Source organism: Sphaerodactylus townsendi, linkage group LG03 (genome assembly GCF_021028975.2).
Source record: "Sphaerodactylus townsendi isolate TG3544 linkage group LG03, MPM_Stown_v2.3, whole genome shotgun sequence".
Taxonomy (NCBI): Eukaryota; Metazoa; Chordata; class Lepidosauria; order Squamata; family Sphaerodactylidae; genus Sphaerodactylus; species Sphaerodactylus townsendi.
The window spans coordinates 165829228-165854742 of NC_059427.1; the positions used below are offsets into that span (position 1 = coordinate 165829228).

The window sequence follows — 25515 nt, forward strand, 5'->3', positions numbered from 1 at the left end:
TCGTTCTCATTGTTTTTCAAATGCTGAGTCTTTGGACTCGCTGCCTTTATAAGCCACACGGTGGTAAGAACTGGCGGCTGACATTTTCACTCCATTCCAACGCTCTTTGGCGGTGTGGTGAGCTCACCATTGCTTCACCATACATAGACTTGATGCGTATTTTCCACTCAATGAGACGTCCAGTTATATCCAGCTGATATAGATTATTGTCCTTGTTTTACTCACCTGCATATCTGTATTTGTAAAGTTATAAGGATATTAATAGTTGTGACTTAGAATATAGCTATCATGAATTTATTTGCACTGTTCCTTGCATTGGGCTGTTTTTCTTGGGTTGTTGCCAAACCTGTAGCTTTCCATTGTATTATTTTTTGCCCGGTTGATTTTCTCGGTATCATGATTTATTCTAAGGCCTGAATATTCTAAGGCCTGAGGAGAAAGTTGGCGGAGTTTGGAAGGAGAATTCCCACCACTGTGCTCAGAATGGGCTTTCCTTGTTCTTGCTCCTGCATGGCTGGCTGCATGAAACTGATGCTGTATTGATCTGCAGAACTTAGCTCGAAATAAATGTTGGTCTAGTTTTTAAGGTGTCCCCTTTCCCCAGATTTCTGTTGTATGTCCCTCCCCCGGCTCGCAACGCGAAATGTTCATTCAGATCCCTGCGCCACTCCTTAGAGAAGCAACCGTAGGTTGTGTTTGGGGCCAAGACGGAAAGAGGGCAGTCCCTTTAAATAACTCCTGCTCGCCACTTCCGTCTTTTAAAAGCAGCTGACTGCACACACCGGGGTCATATGATTTCGACCGGGAGTTCCCTGAATGTTTGCAGAAATGGTGCCGAAGCAGAGGCTGGAGGTTGCGCTGCTGCTGCTGCATTTTCTAGTGGCTTTCAGTTCAGGTAGGTCTTAGAGGACATTTAAGATTTCGGGATCTGCAGCAGATCTCTGCAGAAAGTCTTGGGGGAAAGCCCGGAACGGCTCGCTTCGTTTGGATATTATACATTCAAGTGCATGATACTAAGTTTCACTTCCTCCAGAAGGGGTGGGTGGAAAAAGCAGTTTGCTTTTTTCTTACCCTTTTCAAAGCAGAAGTTTGCATCTCTCTTGCTGGTTTGGTTTCCCTGGCAAAACAGCCTCTGAACTGGATCATTATTTGGCGGTGCCCCAGTGGCAAAATATAGGGTGAGACTGGTCCCGTTTGCAACTGGGGCAGCTAGTCAAATTTACTGCTTGGTTTTGCTTCCCTCCGCTCACTTCTGGGTGACCCGATTAAAAAAAGAAAGCCTGGAGGTCTTGAATATGTGGAGCAATGCCTGAGACTGACAAATGGGGAATCCCTGGTTTAAATCTCACTTATGCTTAGACCAGGGTCCCTTCCTCTTTAATAGGAGGGAAGCTGATCCGTCATAAGAACTTAAGAGCAAGCCTGCTGGATCAGACCAGAGTCCATGTAGTCCAGCACTCTGCTACTCGCAGTGGCCCACCAGGTGCCTTTGGGAGCTCACATGCAGGATGTGAAAGCAATGGCCTGCTGCTGCTGCTGCTCCTGAGCACCTGGTTTGCTAAGGCATTTTCAATCTCAGATCAAGGAGGATCAAGATTGGTAGCCATAGATCGAGTTCTCCTCCATAAATCTGTCTGAGCCCTTTTTAAAGCTATCCAGGTTAGTGGCCATCACCACCTCCTGTGGCAGCATATTCCAAAAGCCAATCACACATTGTGTGAAGAAGAGTTTCCTTTTATTAGTCCTACTAATAAGTCGACTTTGCAGGGCTGTTAAAAGGGTTATGAACGATGCCAGCCACAGATGCAGGCAAAACTTCAGGAGAAAATGCTACTAGAACGCAACCATACAGCCTGGAAACCGCACAACACCCCAACATTAAAACAACCCAACCCCCCCTCCTCCACCCCTCACACCAGCAGCTGTAGAGGGGCTTTCCAGGGAGACTCGCCAAATGTCTGGGCGAAAACAAAGGTTTACCATAAAGCTTTACCATATAGGGTAGGTGCATGGCCAGTCTCCCAGTGGCGACTGTTTCAAAGTCTGGGTGCAACCCATGATTGGCACATCAATGTTGAAGCTAGAGGCTTTTATCTGATTCTAGAAAGGTGGCTGAATGATGCTTCTGTAATGTGGTTAGATTTCGATCCAGAGGCAACTTTAGTAACTGCTGAAACAGAAGTGCCTTTGTAATTTATAGCGCAGCAAGAGGAAAGCGCCTACTTGCTCCAGAGAAGCACTAATTGCGTGGGTGCAATATCTTATTTATTAAGCCGCTGGAAAACCCAAGTGAGTTTTGAGCCTTGAAGGATTATATATTGGCAGGAAACTAAGAATGGCTAGTCATTTTAAATTATTTGTGTGGATACCTTGCAAGAATCATGCCTTTGGAAGAATTTGGTTTGACAGGAGGCTGGCAGAAAAATCTGTCTTGCCCTGTCAACAGAGACTTAATGGGATGTTATTTACCAGGTGATGTGATTTGCCCCCATATAATGAAAAGCATCAGCCGCCCATTTCCACATGTTTAGCAATCCAAGTCCCAATTTGCCAAAAATTCATATGCACAATGCTTACAAAGCTGCCTTTAAAAAGAAGAACTGTGCTTAGAATTCCTTTATGTGTAAGAGGGAGTCTGCTGTTGACACAGAAATTCAGACCAGAGACTGAATTTTAAAAAAGAAGAGAAAACTCCAGATAGATAGTTTTAAACATTAGGAGTTTATTTTGGCGTGCGGATGTGTGTAGTTATTTCTTTTTGGTTGGTTATTATTTAATAAACGTAATAAACAATAACTATGGTTATCCTGTCTTCCCACTTCACTTTTTAATCAAACCCTGCAGCCCAAATAATTTGAATACGGAACTAAACGGAGAAAGAAATCTGAGTATTTGCATAGTCTAGTTCATGTGTTTCTAACTCCTTTTTTATTCCCCTTGGCTGTCGTGAGATGTGTTTCTTTCCCTGGTGCAGTCTCATCTGACCATGACGTGTCCCTGAAGATGCCAGCCATAGATGTGGGCAAAACTTTAGCAGCAAAAAAATATTAAGCCACAGCCGTACATCCTGGAAAACCTACAACAGCCAGTTGATCCCAGTCGTGAAAGCCTTCAATGATATATTAAGATACATTAAGATAACTATTCTATTTTAATGACAGGGGTTTTACAATTAATAGCACAAAGATTGAAATTTAATAGGGATAATTTACCCTTTGGTGGAAGTGTAGTATTGCCTAGCACCAAGCAGCTGGGAAAGGTCAGCAGGGGAAAAGGTGATGATACAATAGGGAGTAACTCCTTCTCCACCCATCTGTAGGTGTGAGGCTGATTTCAGCCGACGACTTTGGCATAAGCTTGTGGGAGCTGCGTCTACATCTTTCACAATACACCAATAGGAGACTGCGTTTGCAACTCCCATGAAACAGGAAGGCTTTTGCATAGGAATTGATTTCCGCACATGCCACTATTCCTGGCTTGTATTTCCAGAATATAGTCTGGAGACTTGTTTATATCTTGGCACCTTTTAATCTCATTTTTCTGCCAAGGAACTCAGGGTCCTACCCTTCCCAATCTTTTTCTCACAACAACCCTGTGGGGTAGGTTGGGGAGAGTGTCAATGGGCCACGGTCTCCCAGTCAGTTTTCATGGCAAGTGCAGATTTGAATCTCCTTCACGCTACTTCTGTGCAACACTCCAATCACTACGCTGTTCTGCTTCTCTGCTGACTCTTTAATGTCTGGGTTGTTTCTCTCATCTCATTGTCAGCCCTTCTTTTCTGTTTGGGGGAATAAGGCTGTGGGAGCAGGGAAGAAAGATGCAGAGGATCTAAAGATACAGGCAAGATCCCTGCCTGATGATAGAAACAGTAAAGTGCCAGCCAATTCCTGGGCAACTCACAAGAAACCTGGTGCAGTGGTTAAGAGCAGGTGGATTCTCATCTGCAGAACCGGGTTGAATTCCTTACTCCTCCACATGAGCAATGGATTCTTTTTTGGTGAACCAGATTTGTCTCCCCATTCCTACATTCCTGCTGGGTGACCTTGGGCTGGTCACAGTTCCATCAGAATTTGCTCAGCCCCACCTACCTCACAAGGTGTCTCTCGTGGAGAAGAAGAGGAATTTGTAAGCCACCTTGTCTCCTGATGTGAGAGAAAGGTGGGGTATAAATCCAACACTCCCTCTCTCTTTCTCTCTCTCTCTTTGGCCTTGGGGCTAGTGACAGTTCTCTCAGAACTCTCTTAGCCTCACTTACCTCACAAGGTGTCTGTTGTGGGGAGAAGAAGGGAAAGGAGCTTGTAGGTTGCTTTGAGACTCCTTCCGCTTGAGAAAGGCGGGATGTAAGTCCAAACTCTTCCCTCCTCCTCCTCCTCCTCCTCCTCCTCCTTCTTCATTATCATTATTATTATTGCCCTACATAGCTAGGCAGCTTATATGTGACCCAGATACCACCTTTTATAGTCCTATAGAATGGGAGGATTCTAGTGCACAACTCATCCTGCAAGAAGAAGAAGAGTTTGGATTTATATCCCCCCTTTCTCTCCTGTAGGAGACTCAAAGGGGCTTACAATCTCCTTGCCCTTCCCCCCTCACAACAAACACCCTGTGAGGTGGGTGGGGCTGAGAGAGCTCCAAAGAACTGTGACTAGCCCAAGGTCACACAGCTAGCTTGTGTGGGAGTGTACTGGCTAATCTGAATTCCCCAGATAAGCCTCCACAGCTCAGGCGGCAGAGCTGGGAATCAAACCCGGTTCCTCCAGATTAGATACATGAGAAGAAGACTATCGCAACTGGAATCTCATCTTCTAGACAAGGGGTCTGCAAACTTGGCTCTCCAGATGCTCATGGACTACAATTCACATCATCCCCTGCCAGGAAGGAAAGGCACCAGGGCAGTGCCAATGGCAGGGGCCAGCACTGATGGGTACCTCTTCATACCTGCATCTGGGCAGAAGACGCAGTTCAGCCCGATGATGCTGACTCTTTTTCCTGCTTGCCTGCAGAAGCAGTGTGTCTGGAAGGAGAAACTTGAGTTGTGGTCTGTCTTCCAGACACTGGCTCAGAGACCCCCAACCACAGCTATTGCCTCCCCCTTATGCACCTGAGAGTATCAGTGGAACTACAAGGAGTGCATAGCTGCTTCCTCCACTGCCTCAGTTTGGTATATTGGTTAAGAGTAGTGAACTCTAACTAGGAGAGCCAGGTTTGATTCTGCGCTCCTCCACACGAGAGAAGAAGAAGAGTTTGGATTTATATCCCCCCTTTCTCTCCTGCAGGAGACTCAAAGGGGCTGACAATCTCCTTGCCCTTCCCCCCTCACAACAAACACCCTGTGAGGTAAATGGGGCTGAGAGAGCTCCATAGAGCTGTGACTAGCCCAAGGTCACCCAGCTGTGTGGGTGTGCACAGGCTAATCTGAATTCCCCAGATAAGCCTCCACAGCTCAGGCGGCAAAGCTGGGAATCAAACCCGGTTCCTCCAGATTAGATACACAAGCTCTTAACCTCCTACGCCACTGCTGCAGACTCTTATCTGGTGAACCAAATTTGATTCCCCACATGAAGTTTGCTGGGTAACCTTGGGCCGGTCACCGTTCTCTCAGAGCTCTGTCAGCCCCACCTACCTCACAAGGTGTCTGGTGTGGGGAGAAGAAGGGAAGGTGCTTTGAGACTCCTTAAAGGTACGAGAAAGGTCCTCATGTTTCCCTACCTTTAAGGAGTCTCAAAGCGGTATAAATCCAAACTCCTCCTCCTTCTTAGCAATTGGGAGGTGGAAAAGGGAGCTGTGATTGGGCAGAGGGTTAGACCGAAGATGTGATTGTGAATCTCTGGTTGGTTGCTTTTCCAGTGGATTCAGAAGTCTGGCCAATGAAGTTCAATTAAACAATCTTAGCCCCCATAGTCTCCTCTTAGGCCACCCCCTTACAATCTTAGAAGAGAGGAATAACACTAACACATAGATAAGTGTTCCATAAAGGTAGTCCCCTGTGCAAGCACTGGATTATTACCGATCCGTGGGGTGACGTCACTGGGTCATTACTGACCCATAGGGTGACGCTTACTTGGCAGACTTTGTTTATAGGGTGGTTTGCCACCATAAGGAAACTGATCTTAAGGCCAGTTGTAGTTTCAGAAGATCTCCTGGTCTGACCTGGAGATTGGCAACCTTAGGTGGGAAGCATTGTGCTTGTCCAATTACTGCCTGTCGTGAAGATATTCAAAGCATAACCTATTTGACATGAGGAAGGGATGGCAACTATACCTTCACTATGCTATGCTATGCATCTCGCAAGGCAGTTCTGGAGACATCTTGAGCTTTGAGCCTTATGAAGCCTCCTTAAGGGAGTAGGATGAGGAAAATTCCGGGGTGCCATTTATGGTGACAAGAGCAGTTTCCTTCTCCTCTGTATGGGATTTCCTCAAGAGTAAGCTTATGAGGTAAATGCTGGGGTACCATTTGTGGAGAAGAGAGCAGTTTTCTTCTCCCCTGTATGGGCTTTCCCCAAGAGCCCGTTCGTGAGGTAAATGCTGGGGTACCATTTATGGAGAAGAGAACAGTTTTCTTCTCCCCTGTATGGGTTTTCCTCAAGAGCCCGCTCATGAGGTAAATGCTGGGGTGCCATTTGTGGAGAAGAGAACAGTTTTCTTCTCCCCTGTACGGCATTCCTCAAAAGCATGTTCATTTGTGGCCAAATTATGGGTTCCCTACACTTCTATTGTTATTCCTTTTAGGCTTATTCCTAAAGGACCCAAAAGAACCAAAGCAAGACTGGGGGTATGTCCCCGTCAGAAGCAACGCAAGCATGTTCTGGTGGCTGTACTATGCGGACAACCCTGCCAAGAATTTCACGGAGCTTCCTCTTATCCTATGGCTTCAAGTGAGTTGGTGTGTTTTTTTTAAAATGATGCTGTCCTCATTTTGCAGCTGTCTAGAGAGCTAGCCGCCAGGGCTGATCTTAAAAAGTAGAATGTTGTACTTCAATCAAACAATCTTTATTACAGTCAGGGATCAGCATGAGATGATTAGAATAAAACAAAAGGATCAGGCATATTAAAACAGTAAATATATATCTAAAAGGGCAAAAAACAACAACCTACCAGTAATAGGAGATTGGAAACACAAAAAGGTATGGAAATGTAAAGGAAATAGGATAAAAGCATAAATACTAAAGGAGAATAAAAGCTTAAAAGCCATAAAGCGGGGTAGGCATAGGTCAATAAAACTGCTTATTCCCTTTGTTTTCCACCCCGAGTTTCAATACGTGTGCAAGCTGCAAAGGAAAGTGCGGTGAATCTATCCTGGATTCATCCTTTGTGCCAATTATGATCTGGGTCGAATCCCCACTGAGGATTAGATGCATGATACTCATGCAAAATATCCAGGTTTGGTGCAAAACTCCTCACTGCTTTCCTGGCGATCACGGTTCTGGCTCTCCTTGTCCGGGTTATCGTGTTTTTTCTGGACCTAGTTGAAAATGGACCTTTTGAAAAACACTGTGATGAATCCGGATCGGAGGGGAGCAATGGGGAGGATCAGGGGAGTTGAATCTCCCGCTGTTGTGAGTTATGTGGAGCCGCCCATCTAATCAGGTCGCAGTGGACTTTGCGCGATGCGTGCGCAGCCTTTTTAAAATTTTTGCGTAAAACATTCCTGCCCCAACACAACACATCAGCCAATCAGGATAGCCCCGTGGTGGCGAACCTTTGGCACTCCAGATGTTATGGACTACAATTCCCATCAGCCCCTGCCAGCATGGACAATTGGCCATGCTGGCAGGGCTGATGGGAATTGTAGTCCATAACATCTGGAGTGCCAAAGGTTCGCCACCACTGGGATAGCCCCTGAGCGGATTGCGCGTTTGATCGCTCGAAAGTGGGGGTTCCTACGTTGCTGCTGTGTTGCTTGAAACAAGGATCGTTTGGGGGGCACAAGCTGCGGTGGGGACCAGGAAACCGTGTTGAAAAGGTGCCGATTCTTTTCAAACCGGGTTGTATCTACATTCATTTTCTCAGTGGGGATTCGACCCTGGATCGAAATAGGACAGTGGGGGTTTTTTTGTTTTGTTTTGCTTTATAAGAACATAAAGTTGGGGAAAAGAATGACAAGTCCGGTCCTGGTATATCATTCTGTAGGGTTCAGCGTTCCATCCGTTTATTCTTTCCCATAATAGTTGCAGAAAAATAACTTCATTAAAGAAATGGCAATTTACAGAACTCATAAGCAATAACAACAAAAGAAATAGACAGCTGGCTGTTGTGGGCTTTCTGGGCTGTGTGGCTGTGATCCGGTAGTTTTTGCTACAGCCCAAAAAACCTACCAGACCACAGCCTCACAGCTCGTTCCCAACAGCCAGTTGAGTCTAGCCGTGCAAGCCTTCGTCAATACAAATAGATGGTCGTTTGCTCTAAAGCACGTGCAATCAAAATGATGAACATAAGAACATAATGTCAGGAGCTGAAGGTATAACAGCTGCATGGCAAAACCCTTGATTGCCTTAATTGCCTGCTGAAGGACTAACTACAGTAACCTGTTGGCAGTCAGCCAAAGGGAATGACTAAGCATGATTGCATCAGCTATATATAAGAGTCATGTGACCTTTGACTGCTTACTCAGCCATAGGCTAATTAATGTATTATAGTGCATAAGCAAGTGTCTAACTCCAGTTAAGCTATGTTCCTTGCTGCAGGGACAGGACCTAAGCTTCTAAGGCCTCATTATCCCCTGTAAACTGCATATTGTATCAAGTGCCAATACATTTCTTTCTTTGGCGCGGAACTCCCTGGCTCCAGTGGTTATTTCGTCAAGACTCTGTATATGCTCAGTTGCTACCACGCCGTATCAACTCATGTCAGGCATGGGCCCAGTTGCCGCTTAGGGCGCTTCATATTACAACCCTCTGGTGAAATGCTAACATCGCCCAGTGGGGCCGGAGGCCGAAGAGTGGTGTAGTCAGCGATCGGTCCTACTCATGGGCACTGTTGTTTTGAAAGGCTCAATGGAGCCAATTACGTCCTCATGGCGGGAGAAAATGAAATGCTACTCCTCATCCCCGGGAAGGACTCTGGAAAGCTGCACAAGAAAGCCCTCCAGATATGGATCACTTTACGATGAGGTGGGAGGCTGATGGGAGAGCCAGAGCAGCCATTGCTCCCAGCAGTGGGAAAGCAGCCAATTGGGTGTTCCTCATGCAGATAAGAACAAGCAGCTTTAGGGGTGTTGGACTGCCCTTGAAAGAGTTTCGTACCAGAGGACAAACAGCGGGCTCCAAACTGAATTCTGAGTGCGTGAGGACTCTCTTTAATCTCACTTCAAGCTGTACGAAGGCAATGTAGATTTCCCATCACTGCAACAAATGAGAGCACTCTCTTTTGCTGGACTTGTCCCGATAGAGGTTTGGCTTTTGATAAGCCAATCTGCAAGCCTTTGATTTTGTTTCCTCCTCTACGGCACAATAATGGGACTCCATTAGTGGATGGCTTTACAAAGAGTGTGCCAGAGGATGATTTAACATTGGACTATGTGTCCCGTGGGAGGCTTTTTTGAATGGAAGGGGAGGCAAAAGGGATTTACGTGCCTACCCTCAGCCTCCAGTGAACAACAAATAGCATCAGCAGCGACCCGAGGTGACAAGAGTCGGCAGAGGCCATCGCTGTTCGCATGAATGTTACACCTGTGGGAGCAACCAACCAACTCACGAGGAATTGCCAGCCCGAGGAGGCTTACAGCGACCTAGACGCCAGCAACAGGCCTGTGCAGAGGGACCCGGGAAGAGGAAGCTGCTTCTGGTAACGCTGATACCTAAGCACCAAAATCTACGTGGCTTTGACACCGTGGGTCCTACAGAACATATAGTATAGCAAGGGCAAGTTCGGCTGCAGAAGAAGAGAGGACCCACCCGGATATTGAGAGGTGAGCTCTTGCTGACAGCTCCTGCAGCTGCTGTACAGTCCCAAGGAGAGGAGTGTTTTACAAGCTAAATGGGGATTACCCCAGCAGAACGCGATGTTACACACATACCAAGTATGGCTTATTGGATCTATTACGCGTCCAGGTTGGCACTGGATGGGTATGTATGTACCTCTTTACTCGGGTATAGGAAGTGCTCCATAGCCAGGGATGGGGACATTGTGGCACAGGGTGTATTAAGTAACAGACCTTTATAAAATTGACTGTGGACAGTAACTTACCCCTGTGACATGCTTGATGTGTTCCAACTACTGTGTGTGGGGTAAATGACCCCACTGCACCCAGCGCTAATTGTGTAATAACTTCCACAGGAAATGTGGGCATGTGGAGCTTCCGAAGTAATTTACAAAACAAACAGCACAAATGTGTGTGGTGTGCACTTGGCCAAATGTGATTGTTTCTGCTCCTAGAGTGCAAAGTGTGTTTTGAGTGGGAAAGTGAAAAGCGCGATCCAAGTGGCAGAGACAAAGCCCAAGGGTAACTAAGGACCCTTTCTTCGCTTTGGTGCACCGGGCGATATAAAGCAATAGCACAACGGTATGCGTGTTTCCATGAGCTATCGGGTGCCAAATATGCTGCTTGCAATTGTAATTGTAGATGCCACCGCCCTCTCTCAAATCTTCTCTTATTTCAAAAAAGAAGAGTAGAAGCCTTCGCGCATTTAGTACGTATGGCGCTACAAGCGTATCCTGTAAAAAATTTGGATGTGATGTGAAAACAATCCAGAATGATGGTGCCGGAGAATTTCTAAGCAACCAATTTACTGAGTGGCTAAACAAACGGTGAATAGATATAGACTTGAAAGTGTCCCACGCCTATGTATGTGCATTCTGGAAAATGGTTTAGCAGAAGAGAAAGATTGCGTGGCACTGGAAACAAATGGTAAACAGCTTCGTGCCATGCCAGACTCGAAATGCAAAAGGATAGTCTCTGGGCTGAGGCATGTGGGCTTACTATGCATCGCATGTCATGAACAGATTATTCAGCTTAAGCACTCCAGTGACATTCCTCAGACAGGAAGCTGTATGCGTAAGCAAGCACCTAAGCGAGACCACCTTCATACTTTTGGTCTCTTATGCACCCAATGTTCTGTTATTTGCCACCACAGAAAAGAAAACGTAAAGGTGCAGTAATTCCTCACAAAGGCTTCAGTTTGGCTGGAGTGTCCAGAAGCGGGTATGAAGGCTTTCTAGGTTTCTATTACCAAATGGCTCAGGAAATTATTTTCCAAGAAGTGCTGGAGTTTTGGAGAAGCATTCTGGTTGGTCCCCGACTGTATAGCAATTCTAGGACGCCCCTGCTTTCCTAAGCAAGAAGAGTCCATCTGTCATTCCTGCCATATGCTTTGATAAACCCTTATTATTTAGAGAGAGATGAGACAAAAGAAGAACTGTAACTGAAAGTTCTTTTGAGGTAGAGTGTGCAAAGGCGTAAGTCCTAGATGTGTTCCTGTTAAAGCTGAATCAGACTCCAAGAGAGAGAGAAGTGATAAGGAGAAAGAGAACCAATTCCCTAAAAAAGGATCTTGCACGCAGTGACTAAAGGGAAACCACCCCAGAGGTTTGGGCATGCTGACACACACAACACAAAATGAAAAAAACAGAGGAATGGAGGCCGTGAATGCTTTCATACAAACAAATACTCGATAGAATGGTCTGAACCAAACAATTATCAAGAGGGTTTTGGCACAGGGATGAAGTTGGAGCAAAAAGCTGTGATGGTTTTGAGGCTAAGTGAACTCAGAGTTCAAATCTTTAATTGACTCTAGATAAGTTTTCACTCGAGGTTGATATGCCAAAAGGAAAAGGAACTCTGTTGGACTCCAGATGGGTTCATAAAAGAAAGCTTTCTTTGTGAGCTTAATGGTAGAAACGCTTTTAAAAGTTTCCACAGATTGAAGTAGCTAAGAGGTTTCAAAACAAAATTTTCCTGAGGATCTTTTACTGAAACCTATGCTGCTACAGCTAGGTATGAATCCATCATGGGTTGTGTTTGGCTATTGCTGAACAAAGGGAGGGTATGTCCCTCCAAGCAACTAGATGTGTGTGTACCGCTCTTACCTGGAATGCAAAGGTGGGATGAGGAGGAATATATATGAGACCACCACCTGGTTTACAGGTGTAAAACAAATCAAAAGGTTTGGTTACTGAAACGCATTGCTCTTTTGTGGTTTTAAAACAATCCCAGCACATATGCGTGGAGGAAACCATTTAGGATGACCTGTTGGTGAAAGAGGGTTTTGCTTTCAAAGTTGTTTACTTTGATTCCTGTAAGGCCTATAGAAACAGGGAAACCAGGTGCTGAAACGCTCCTAGTAGGTGTGGGCCGATGACATCATAATACTCAACAGAAAACCTAAAAGGAACTGAACAAAAGTGTTTCAGACTTTCAGTAAAACACATTAAAGTGCGCGGATCTAGGTGAAATAAAAATCCTACCTAAGTCAATGGAATTTGTAATAAACCGGGCTGAGGAGGTTTATTACTGCACCAAGAGAGTAAAATAAAAGAGCTCTTGGAGAGAGGCACACAAATGGTTAACTCACTCAGCAAAGCAACCCCATGGTAGTAGGTTTCCAAGAACTAGACAGGACACAAGAATGCGATGACCCAGTCTCTTACAGAAGTGTAATCAGGTCTTTGCAGCATATTTGCTTCCATTAGCAGACCAGATATTTCACATGCCGTCCAACGCACTTTCAGTAGATCTACGCCAACAAACCAACTGAAACAGACTTCTGGATACTGGGGTAAAAAGGGTACTCGAAATACCTTTTAATGCAACTATGTCTAAAGGTTTACTGCTGTGTCCAGATACCAAACTACCAACATTGCTGGATATACACCCAGATAGCAGTTTTGGCTTAATAGAAGAGAACAATATGTCTTGTACCGGGGTGGGCGTGGATAACCCTCACATGGTTTAGGTGTACCCATTTTATGGGCATCATTTTAAGCAAAAAACTAGTAGCAATAAAGCAGCTGTGAGGCCAGATACAGCGCAGGAATAGGTTGTGCTTCTTTAGACATTACGCAATGGAGTATGTCTAGAACCAGCTTAAAGAGACCCTAGGGTCTCAAGGTGAACAAAACCAAGCATATTATTCAATGACTCACAAAGGATCCTGTATACAGTCTCTTAAAGGCTTAATCTGTTAAGACCAAGAACAAAGCATATATAGGAGCACGCTTATCAAAACATCAGACAAATGGGAAGTTCTGAAACCATGGGACTCATAGAGGCAAGCTTCCTACCTTCACAGGGACAATAGGAGGCGAGACATCCTGACTCAAGCCATTAAAACCTCTATAGGAAACATGGAAAGAGGCTTAGAGTTGTTGGGTATAACTTACATGCATCTCTCTAGAAGTAGAGTCAACCATGTTATGGAATGTAAAGGCATACACTGAATTGATATATGTGTAAAATGTAACTGTTAATGTGATAAACAAAATGTGATGATGTAGGTTACTGCCAAGAGCATCTGGGAAGAAGTTGTCCAGGAGCTGAAGGTATAACAGCTGCATGGCAAAACCCTTGATTGCCCTTTAATTGCCTGGGCTGAAGGGACTAACTACAGTAACTCCTGTTGGCAGTCAAGCCAAAGGGAATGTGACTAAGCATGTGTAGTTGCATCAGCTATATATATAGAGTCATGTGACTCCTTTGACTGTGTACCTAGCCATGGAGGTTAATTAATGTATTATAGATGTACAATATAAGTAAGCTTAAATCCAGTTAAGCATGTTCCTTGCTTTAGGGACAGGGACCTAAGCCGAGTTTTAAGGCTCTGTCCGCTGGCGCTGTATACCTCAATTGTATCAATGCCAATACATTCTTTCTTTGCGTGAACTCCCTGGCTCCAGCGCCTACGCTGTCAACTCATGTCACATAAGAACAAGACAGCTGGATCAGACCAGAGTCCATCTAGCCCAGCTCTCTGCTACTGCGTGAAAGGCTCCACCAGGTGCCATTGGGGAACTCATATATGCAAGATAGCGAAAGGCAATGGCGCTTTCATGGCTGTTGCCCCGCAGTCACCTGGTCTGTTAAGGCATTTGCAATCTCAGATCAAAGAGGATCAAGATTGGTAGCCATAAATCGACTTCTCCTCCATAAATCTGTCCAAGCCCCTTTTAAAGCTAAGTAGAGGAGACTACACACGGAGAGTAGAGGAGTAGATGCCAGTAGAGGAGACTACACACGGAGAGTAGAGAAGGGAGTGCAAGGCACGCATAAGAAGTCGTGATGGAAAACTTGGTGTATCTTGGTTGCCAGTTTTTCAGCTGGCCCCAACTGCTTCAGCTTGTAACAGTGGCTTAAACTGCCACAGATGGCCGATGAAGCTTTTTGCAGCATAAAATGAAATGGGTACCTCTTTGGACCTGCAGCTGATTGTTACAATATTATGATCCCTGCTGATTATTACAAACTACACTGTTAGAAGGCACAATGGACGGAGCTAATTGGAAAGTTGGGAACTGGCACGAACTGTCCCTTCAACTTCCTGGGGAAGTTCCCAATGGGAGACTGGTGATCAAGAACAAGCTGAATCTAGTGATTCTAGGGATGTGGCCGCGCCTTAGGGACTGCTTGGCTCAGATATGAGCCATGGTGACATTGACCACAGGCCTTAGTTCACCAATTTGTTGTCATTGCTCCAGCCCAAGTCAAAACCAAAGGGTCCCTATGGGGCTGCTTTACTTGGCGCTGCAGGGGACCCTTGGCTCAGCTTGCTCCCGGGGCTGTTTTATCACCCCAGCCTGCCCCAGTCATTGGTCCTGAGATGGCTGTAGGGCTTATCAGCCAATCAGTGCTTGGAAGATAATAAATCTGCAGCTAGAAGAAGGAAATGTGTTGCTTTGGGTTTTATCATATTGGCCAGGGCTGCTTTCTTTTGGGGTGGGAAGAAGCAAGGGATACTATACTTCTAAATAGCTGCACAATGAGCAAAAATTTAAAATGGGACTCTTCCCCCACCTTGGCACAGGCATTCTGAAAAGTTACAACTCCTGAAATTTGTTTTGCATGCAATCAGAGGCTAGGGGAAATGGAACCCGGTGCAAAATTGGAGGTTTGCTGCCCCCCATGTTCGCTTTCAGTTTTGTATTTTAGTGTTTTTCAGTTTTTGCCCGTAGGAGTAGTTTTAGCTTAGCAGCATCAAAATTTCACGGTATTTTTAGAAGACTCTCCTGATGATACCTCACAGGTTTGGTGAAGTTTGGTTAAGGGGGTCCAAAGTTATGGACCCTCAAAAGGGTAGCCCCATCTGCTATTAGCTCCCATTGGAAACAATGGGAGATGGGAGCATAACTTTGGACCTCCCAAACCAAACTTCATCAAACTTGGCTGGTATCAGCAGGAGTGTCACTGGACGATATCCTGAAATTTTGGTGCCACTATCCTAAACACTGCGCCCCCTGCCTGGACAACAAAGTAAAAACACTAAAAATATCAAAAATACATTTTGCTGCCTCCCCCAGGCGCATGCCTGGTGCGATGCGCACCCCCTGTCCCATGGTAGCTATGCCTCTGCATGCAATTGTAAACATCCTGGGGGGGGGGGGCGGTCTGTCATTCTAAGATTTGGGTAGCTCTCTGCACGGTTTCAGGGATTTCTGAGATGCAGGGGCGTAACGAGGCAAACTGTAGCCCTGGGCAAAACCTGAGTTGGATCCCCCCCCCCTCCATGGGCAGCCACTCCACCACTCTAATTACCTCTTTTTTTTTTTTGCACCAGACAGGCATTTGGGGGGTGCATTTTTAGACATATCAGCACCAAAATTTCAGTGTATCATTAGGAGACAGACCTTATGCTACCCCCCAAGTTTGGTGAGGTTTGGTTCAAGGAGTCAAAAGTTATGGACTCCCAAAGGGGGTGCCCCATCCCCTATTGTTTCCAATGGGAGCTAATAGGAGATGGGGGCTTCAGTTTTGAGGGTCCATAACTTTGGCCCCCCTGAATCAAACTGCACCAAACTTGAGGGATCGCATAAGGACAGTCTCCTGATGATACTCTGAAATTTTGGTGCCACTAGCCTAAAAAACTGCACCCCCCTGCAGGCCAAAAATGGAAAACCACTAAAATACCCAAAAACGAACCCTGCATTTTGATGCCCCCCCACAAGGTGGTGCCCTGGGCAGCTGCCCACCTTGCCCAATGGGCATTACGCCCCTGCTGAGATGAAATCCCCTTTCAGCCCTAACCTTGCTCTCTAAGACCCTAGCATGTTTTTCAAGGGAAGTATAATGGCAAGCAAGTGTGCAAAAACTATGCAGAGTTTCTGATTCTATCTATTTTCTCATCTGCCTTCTTTCATAGGGAGGCCCAGGGGCTTCCGGCTGTGGATACGGAAACTTTGAAGAGATTGGCCCTGTAGACACTGATCTAAAACCACGAAGGACAACTTGGGTATGTATCATGGCTATCACTCGAGTGTTCAACTTTTCCCCTGTTTCCTAGTAGTTAACCGTCATTGTTTCCATAAACGTGTAAGTAGCCAGGAGGAGGTGAAAAATCATGCTGTAAACTATTTAAATGGAAGACTCTCCCAGATTAGCATAGTTGGCAATACATAGTTGGCAAACTGTTCTCGTTTGTTTCTCTTTGGCCTCTTCTGCACATGCAGAATAATGCACTTTCAATCCACTTTCACAATTATTTGCAAGTGGATTTTTCTACTCTGCAAAGTAAAATCCAGCTGCAAAGTGCATTGAAAGTGGATTTAAAGTGCATTATTCTGCATGTGTGGAAGGGGCCTTTGTCCATATAATGCTTTTTTATATCTTTCCCACTTTGTCCCCCCAGAGGTGCTGCTAGACCACCAAACTTGCCTCCTTTTTACTGGTCTTGATCTTTTATCAATAACAGGAACTCAGGCATGTCATGAGGAAGTGTTTACTACTGTTCTTCATGTTGCATTTTTTATTTTCTGTTTTGCTTAAATGTCTGTGATGCTGTGTTAGATTTCCAGAGAAGGGAACCTTGAAAGTCCAATTATACCAGCACCAAATATACATACAGTGTTTGCATTTTTTAAAATCTCCTCTAAAAACCTAAATCAGTGGTGACGAACCTTTGGCACTCCAGATGTTATGGACTACAATTCCCATCAGCCCCTGCCAGCAGGGCCAATTGGCCATGCTGGCAGGGGCTGATGGGAATTGTAGTCCATAACATCTGGAGTGCCAAAGGTTCGCCACCACGGACCTAAATGATGCTTCAGGAAAGCTTCTGGGGGTAGCCCGTTTACAAACCAGCAAAATTATTATTTTTTAAATAGTTCATAGGAGCCTTGGAGGGTCTCGGTCTGTTTGTGGCAAGAGTCTGGGCTCCACACACAGCCACGGTTTGCTCTATTTCTAAGGAATCTTTTAAGCTCCTAGGTGCGCCATGTGTTGCCAGTAGGACTGATCCTGTTTCCTTTGGTGGCGCAGTTGCAGGCGGGAAGTGTGCTGTTCATTGATAATCCTGTGGGCACTGGATACAGCTATGTTAATGACAGCAGCGCGTATGCCACAGATCTGTGTATGGTCACGTCGGATATGATGGTTGTTCTTAGAAAGTTCTTCAGTTCTAGGACAGAGTTCCAGGTAAGTGTATCCATTTGCTCCCTTCTCCTTACCTGATAAAGAATTGCTTAATGTTCCTTGTTGCGTTTAGATCCAGCGTGGTGTAGTGGTCAAGAGCAGCAGACAGTAATCTGGAGAACCGGGTGTAATTCCTCGCTCCTCCACACGAGCAGCGGATTCTTATCTGGTGAATCAGATTTGTTTCCCCGTTCCTACATTCCTGCTGGGTGACCTTCCAAACTCTATCAACCCCACCTAATCACAAGGTGTCAGTTGTGGGGAGAAGAAGGGAAGGAGTTTGTGAGTCACTTTGCGACTCCGTGCAGTTGAGAAAAATGGGGTATAAATCCAAACACCTCTTATTCTTTTTTTCCTTGTGGGACTCAAGGCAATTCTGACGCCCTTTCCACACATGCAGAATACTGCACTTTCAAACCACTTTCAATGCACTTTGCAGCTGGCTTTTGCTGTGCGGAATAGCAAAATCCACTTGCAAACAATTGCGAAAGTGGATTGAAAGTGCATTATTCTGCATGTGCGGAAGGGGCGTAAGAAGGTCTCCCATCCCGGTCAGGCCCAGCAAGAATGCTGTATCATGTTCTTCCAGTCATCCCCTGCCTGGGACCATCCATATGTTACAAACAGGACACAGTGTGTCATTATGCTGGAATTTGCTGTCACTAGAATCTACCACTTAATTTTGCAGTCTGAACCCAGGACTGTGTGTTCTGGCTATCACAAACATTGCCTCCTCCCCCCAAGTGTCCTCTTATGTTTACTGAGATAAAATATGGATATTTTTGTGCTTTTCCCGCCCTTCATTGGAGCTGCCAACCTCCAGGTGGTGGCTGGAGATCTCCTGAAATTACAAGTGATCTCCATGCTACTGAGATAAGTTCATCTGGAGAAAATGGCTGTTTTGGAATGTCTGTGGCATTATATTCCATCAAAGACCCTCCTCAAACCCCACTGTCCTCAGGGTCCACCCCCATAATTTCCAGGCACAGTGAAACCTCGGTTTTCATTGCCTTTGGTTTTCATCAATTTTTTCAGTGAAAAATTTGTCTCAGTTTTCATCGATTTGCCTCGGTTTTCATCGATTTGCAGTAAGGTGCAGGGGTTTGTGGAGAAAAATCACCCGGACAAAGCTGTTGCGGGCCATGTCTGCAACTTGTTTAATGACAATGTCTTGCCCCATTTCAGACAAATCTTAAAAGAGGCGTCAGAAACAGACCTCTTTGGACAGCTTTCTGGTGCAACATTGGTCCACTGGCTCTGACGCTGGTCCTAGTGTTATTGTTTGTTACTGTTTTCAGCATTAAACACTATGTTTACACACCAAAAAAAATGTGTTTTTGGTATGTTTTTTGGAGTGCCTAGAACAGATTAATTGGATTTACATTGATTCCTATGGAAAAGTTTGCCTCGGTTTTCATCGATTCTTTTCGGATGGATTACCAATGAAAAACGAGGTTCCGCTGTATATCCCAACTCTCAGCTGGCAATCCTACCTCTTAGAGCAGCAGGAAGTGGGGTGCAATGCCATTCTGTCCCAAAGAGTTGCCACCCAAATAGCACTTATGTTTGTTGTCATGCTTCTAGTCCTGGGGGCGGTATTGAAATGTGCTTCAAAGTCCAAAAATCTCTGAGCAGTACTGGGGAAACGACTGAGGAATGCCCAGCACTCCTTTAGATCTTGGTTTCTCCACATTTGTGGCAGTCTATCTGAAGAGCATAATGTATACGGGCATAATGTATACAATGGGTCCTGTTTTGAGGTGTTTGTTCCCTCAGAATAAATGACTCCCTCCCCACCCCATGCTTGCTCTTACAGCCAGGCCTCAGAATAGTTCGATTATTTTGTTTTGTTTAAATTTAGAATTAGATTATTTTGTTTTGTGGAAGAAAACTGATGAAGGTTTAACTGGTGGGTGGAAGAGAATGAACAAAATACACAACAGTCAAAGCCTTTGTGTGGCTTCCCTTGCAGACAATCCCCTTCTACATTTTTTCAGAATCTTACGGTGGGAAAATGGCGGCCGCCATTGCTTTGGAGCTTCATAAGGTAAAAGAAATCCTTTCCTGCTAAGGAGAATGGACTGTTGCTTGGTAATTTGCCACTATGTGTATGTTTGCAGACAGTGGCTGAATATACATTGGTGCTCTGCCCAGCCTTGAAGGGCGATTCTTTTTGTGACAGAGCTTCTGTTATGGATACCTTTCCCTCTCATGCTCACTGCATGGCAGATCCCATAATCTCTGCTGTCAGAGTAGGCAAAGAACAATCTTTTCCCCTGCTATGCAGGGAAGACAGAAGAAATGGCCCTGTTTTAGTCTTTGCCTTTTTGGCTCCACCCTTCCTCCTCTGCTCTACTTCCACCTTCCTCAGTGATCAGGACATCCTTAAACTTTATTTCAGCTTTGAACATTTGTACCATATTAGATCTGTCAAAATAATAACAAGCCTCTTCTACGGCAGCGACAGCGACAAAAAGTGTGTGTGTGTGTGGAGGCGGGGAGAGAATATAAGTATTAGGACATGTTCCCCTTGTTCAGCAGAGCGTGGTCAAGAGAATTGCTTTGCCTCTTTCATTGTGGGAGATTATTTTTGGAAAGGGGCTACAATGTCAACATAACAGTTATTGAAAGGGGTTTAACAAAGCCAGCTATCTTGTGATTACTGGGTGGGATGAGATGTGTGCCTTTAAGAATGAGTTGATGGGCGGAGTTAAGAGAACCAGGAACAGCACAGACCTGGGAGAGTTCAACAGGCAAGCCATGCAGCAGGCAGTGAGGTGCCTCCTAGCGTGTAAATTGAGAAACGCAAGGAAACTCCACTACAACCCCACTGCACAGTGAAGAGACCCGAGGTAAGCATTCCATGCATAATGGGTCAGACACTGGGGTAGAATCCTGCTACTTGGCTCAGTTAAGTTTAGCTGCTTCCTTCAGCTCAAGGAGCCCTTTTTCACCAGGCAGTACTTGGCCAAGAGGAGCAATAAGATCCACGATGTTGTGTTTGGAGTGGAGTTTCTTCACCAGGAAGCAGAACCTTGCTCTGCAGCTAATATTCATTCTTGGGCAACTTGAATGTTGAATTGGCAAGTTACTTCCTCTCCCTGTCTTTGCCAGACAGACTGTCTCTCATTTTTTGTTTCAAAGAGACATTCGTACATTCATTCATGCAATTGTCACCTATGCAGCTGTCCTGCATTGATCAACAGTCCACGTAGCTAATTCTGTCTACTTAAGGTAGAGAAAAGTGGGGTATAAAAACCAACTCCTCTTCTTGGCTTTGTTTCGAAAGGCAATTCAAGCTGCGACGATCAAGTGCCATTTCCTTGGGGTAGCTCTTGGCGATTCCTGGATTTCTCCTTTAGGTATGTAAACAGGCGTCTTGAGAGTCTTTCACCCATAACCCGCTTCAATCTTTCTTGCTCTTGCTTCACAAAGATTCAGCTAATATCCCATTTTGGTTTAAAGTACGTTGTGCTCCAGATCCAGCTAACTGAGTACTATAAATGCTGTAAAGTACTATAAACGGAGTACTATAAATGATCTCGTCAGATCTCAGAAGCAAAGCAAGGTCGGCCCATGTTACTATCTGGTTGGGCAACACACCTCCAGAGTGGCTATAAGTCAGTCTTGACTTGATGGCGCCAACGCAAAGAAGCATTTTCTCTAAACCAAGAAAAAGTGTCAGAGAAGATGAAAATGAATGGTTGGGAGAGCATCATCAGAGTCTGGATACAGAGGCACCTCAATTATAGGTTAAGCATATAATTATTGTCACCAGCCTTCTTCCTATTTGTTTCAGAAGCATGCAACTTATATGAGTAGAGGCTCTGAGCCTTCTCTCAGGCCGCTTCCGGACACATGAGGCGACTCAGGTTCGACTCGTGTTGGCGGAGTCATTACCTGAGCTCGAGTCCTCCCGTTTCTCCGCACAGAAGCTGACTCGTGTCTCCGGAGCCAAGCTCAGAGGGCGGGACCACCTTCCCGTGCTGCATTCTGATTGGGACGAGTCTCCCTTTCTGCGCATGCCCAAAGCTTCTCACTGCCACCACGAGTCTCCTGTTCTGCGCATGGGCAAAATACTGAGCTGTGATTGGCTGGCTGACAGAGTCGAGGCGACGGATTCCGCACTCGGCCGGCTTCAGCTCGAGTGCAACCCGAGTCCGCCAGTCGACTCAACTCCCCAGTCGAGCTCAGAAATTCAACGGCGAGAGGGGGGTGAGTCGAGTCAGACACGAGTCCGACACTACGTCTGTGCGGAGGACTCGGATCAGACCCAAGTTGATCTAAGGTCAACTCCTACAATGCGGAAGGGGCCTCAGTGAGTTAATTTAGTGGCAGGTGATGTTTCACTCTTGGAGGAATGGCCCAAAATATTTGCTTTCCTTTGTTGTAAAGCCCTTGTGTTTTAAAATCTGTTCCCTGACTAAATTGTGTGGGAACGGGAGCAAAATTGCAACTATATCTAGTCGTTCTAGTTTTCTCACACTCTTTCTTTGAAGAACGGTGTATATAGCTCTCTGCTTAGCTTTACCTTCACAGCAGTTCCGAGAGATATACTCTGTTTCACAGTTAGTAGGGTTATATATTTCTCCGCCGCAGAACAAAACATGCCGGACCTCCTTTGTTGTAGACTGCTCCGCCTGGGTTTTAGTGCCTACCTGGCCCCATTCCCTCCCCCTCCATTCGTTTGATAGCAAAACTACATTTTGGCACAAATGCTCTTGTATCAAAGTACCATGTTTAGTAATGCACAAAAGAATGGATTTGACAAAAGCATTGTGTAAAAGTGAATGATAAGTCTCATATTGGGACTCTGCGGAAGCATTCAATTTTTCTAATGCAGAAGCATTAGCAGCAGTGGCGAAGTGGCTAAGAGCAGGTGCACTCTGATCTGGAGGAACCGGGTTTGATTCCCAGCTCTGCTGCTTGAGCTATGGAGGCTTATCTGGGGTACCAGATTAGCTTGTGCACTCCAACACATGCCAGTTGGGTGACCTTGGGCTAGTCACAGCTTTTCGGAGCTCTCTCAGCCCCACCCACCTCACAGGGTGTTTGTTGTGAGGGGGAAGGGAAAGGAGATTGTAAGCCCCCTTGAGTCTCCTATAGGAGAGAAAGAGGGAATAAAAATCCAAACTCTTCTTCTTCTTCATTCAGTTTTCTTGAATGTTGTACCTCAACTGTCCAGACTAACATCTTTATGTGAAACAGAGTATAGCTAGTGAAATGAAGGGAAATAATAAGACAAAAAGGGAAAAGAAAGAGGAATAGGGTCAGGGAGGCCAATTGATGAGGGAGAGTGCTGTCAACCATAGGCCTGGCGGAATTGCTCCATCTTACAGGCCCTGCAGAAATGAGACAAGTCTCACAGGACTCGGGATCCCATTCGACAGAGTGTCCCTTCAGGCCGGTCAAGGACAGCCAGATCTTTTGGGGGGCAGGTATCACCAACCAGTTGTTATTCGTGGAGTGAAGCGCTCTCTTGGGGGTGTATGTAGAGAGGCGGTCGCACAGGTCACAGACTGCACAGAGCTTTGGAGGTTATAACCAAAACCTTGAATTTGGCTTGGTACTCCACTGGTAAATGTGCTCATGCCACGGAGTCCCTGCAAGGACCCAAGAACGGCATTTTGAACCAACTGGAGTTTCTGGGTCAGTCTCAAGGGCAGCCCAGCTTAGAGCGAGTTACAGTAGTCTAATCCAGAGGTAAATGTCACAGATCACCATGGCTAGGATATGGTGTGTCAAGTAAAGGGGCAATAACCTGGCCTGGCAAAGATAGTATGATGAATATGAAGCTTGTGACAGCAGTGCCATTCTTTTCTCTTGGAACTCCCTTCCCCCCCCACCCCCCAGAAGATTATCTTCTTGGCATACTACACTATTCGGCTTACATAGTACAACTGCAGCAGCGCAAAATTCTCCCAACCCTTATCTGTAAGCAACCTGTGCTTTGATACAGGCACATGGGCTCCAGTTTGTTTGAACGAAGCACTTGCTGGGGGAAACCTGATTGGTTGATTGTGCTTATTTGTAGAAAGTTGATTGTTGTACAAGGAAGATGCTGCATCCTGCAAGTTTCTGAAAGAACCTTATTTTTTTCTGCTTAGATTCTGTGCTGTCCTGGGGGCCTTACCTTTATAGCACTGTAAGTATTTCCTCAACACTAAGGCCTGGTTAATAACCTTGACATTTTGGCTGAGACTCTGTTTTAATATGGAGGAGAACAGTTTGATTCAATCTGCGACGTCTGATTTGATGATCTCTAAATGGTGGTCCAATATTATCAACATGATGAAATCTTTAGGTTTTTCATTGGAAGCATTTTACATGCTTAATTCGAGTGAGAACTTCAGTATACTTAAAAATAAGATTACTGGAACAGGAACAACAGCTACTTTTAGCATCGGCAAACAGATCGTGTTCTCTTCTATATTGTAATATAGTACCAACATATCAGCAGTTGGCACATTATATCAATCTAGTATTGGATTTTAGGCAAAGATGGGCTCTAACTTGAGCTAGGTGCAGTGTGTTTCTGTCAGCAGCAGAGGAGGGACGACAACTTTCTATACCATTCAACAGAGGCGTAGCTAGGGAAAATGGAGCCCGGTGCAAAATCTGAGTTTTGCTGCCCCCCCCCCCAGTTTGTTTGTTTTTTTGTATGTTTTAGTGTTTTTCAGTTTGTGGCCTGCAGGGGGTGCAGTTTTTAGGCTAGCAGCATAAACATTTCAGGGTATCTTTAGGGGACTATCCTGATGATACCAGCCAAGTTTGGTGAAGTTTGGTTTTAGGTAACTCCAGTTTTCCAGATTCATAATTCCCATCAGTGCCTTACCAGCATGGCCAATTGGCCATGCTGACAGAGGTTGATGGGAATTGTAGTTCCTGAACATCTGGAGAGCCGCAGGTTCCCTACCCCTGGTTTAGGGGGTCCAAAGTTATGGACTCTCAAAGGTGTAGCCCCCATCTCCTATTGCTCCCACTGGAAACAATGGGGGGATGGGGGCACCCCCTTTGGGAGTCTATAACTTTGGACCTCCTGAACCAAACCTCACCTAACTTGGGTGGTATCATCAGGAGAGTCCCCCGAAAACTCCCTGAAATGTTGGTGCTGCTAGCCTAAAAACTGCGCCCCCTGCAGGCCCAAAACTGAAAAACACCAAAAAATACAAAAAACAAACCTGAAATTTTTGCTGCCCCCTCCCCCCCAGGGGCGAGCCCGATACAATGCGCATCCCCCGGCTCCCTTGTAGCTACACCTCTGTCATTCAATGAAAGATTCTGCTCATACTGTTTAAATCAAGTAGAGACTCTTGCTCGTATAATCTTCTGTCCTAAATATGTAAGAATCAGATATTGGCTACCACAAGCTACATTTAATAAAGCACTAATTCGCTCAGCCAATTCTGGAATTGCCCTACTTCTAAACAGTAAAAAACAGATATTGAAAAAGACTGCCAAATTTCTTCTGCAAGTGATTGCTACACGTAGTCAACAACAACAAAAGAGAACTTGATCTTGTTTTGATATCCATTTATTTATATATAATTGTCCTTGTTTTTTATGCCGAATAAGGGATATGTATGTATGTAACTCTGCTTTTTAAAACTTCTGCATTTCTGTTCATAAAAAAATTAACGTGGTGCATCAGATTTCCCAAAGACTGCCTGCTGGCTCTTCTGGGAAGTTTGCAGATCACCTCCTCTTGCTTGTCCCTGGCGTTTCAGGAAAGGCCTGCTCGTGGCTCACCAGCTGGTGTTTGCTTTTTACATTGCAGTCTTACCTTGATGATAAAGGTTTAAAGGAAGTGACCGGTGCTGCCAAAAAGATCCTGAATGCTATGAATAAAAAGAAATACAAATTGGCAACGTTGCTTTGGGGCAAGGCGGAGGACATCATTGAAGAGGTAAGGGCATAGGTGTCAAACTTGCGGCCCTTCAGATGTCGTGGACTACAATT

The 25515-nt window shown here is 45.4% G+C and overlaps 1 protein-coding gene across 1 annotated transcript in view; it reads left to right on the forward strand.

Moving 5' to 3' along the window:
• The first annotated feature begins 700 nt into the window (after positions 1-700).
• Positions 701-25515, forward strand: part of SCPEP1 (serine carboxypeptidase 1) — a 40374-nt gene continuing 15559 nt past the window's right edge. The window contains exons 1-8 of the mRNA XM_048492225.1: positions 701-895; positions 6732-6877; positions 16289-16378; positions 17404-17559; positions 19529-19603; positions 20846-20918; positions 23664-23701; positions 25334-25462. Of these exons, the coding sequence (XP_048348182.1) occupies positions 817-895; positions 6732-6877; positions 16289-16378; positions 17404-17559; positions 19529-19603; positions 20846-20918; positions 23664-23701; positions 25334-25462 (786 nt within the window). The 5' untranslated portion in view covers positions 701-816. The remainder of the gene's footprint in view (positions 896-6731; positions 6878-16288; positions 16379-17403; positions 17560-19528; positions 19604-20845; positions 20919-23663; positions 23702-25333; positions 25463-25515) is intronic.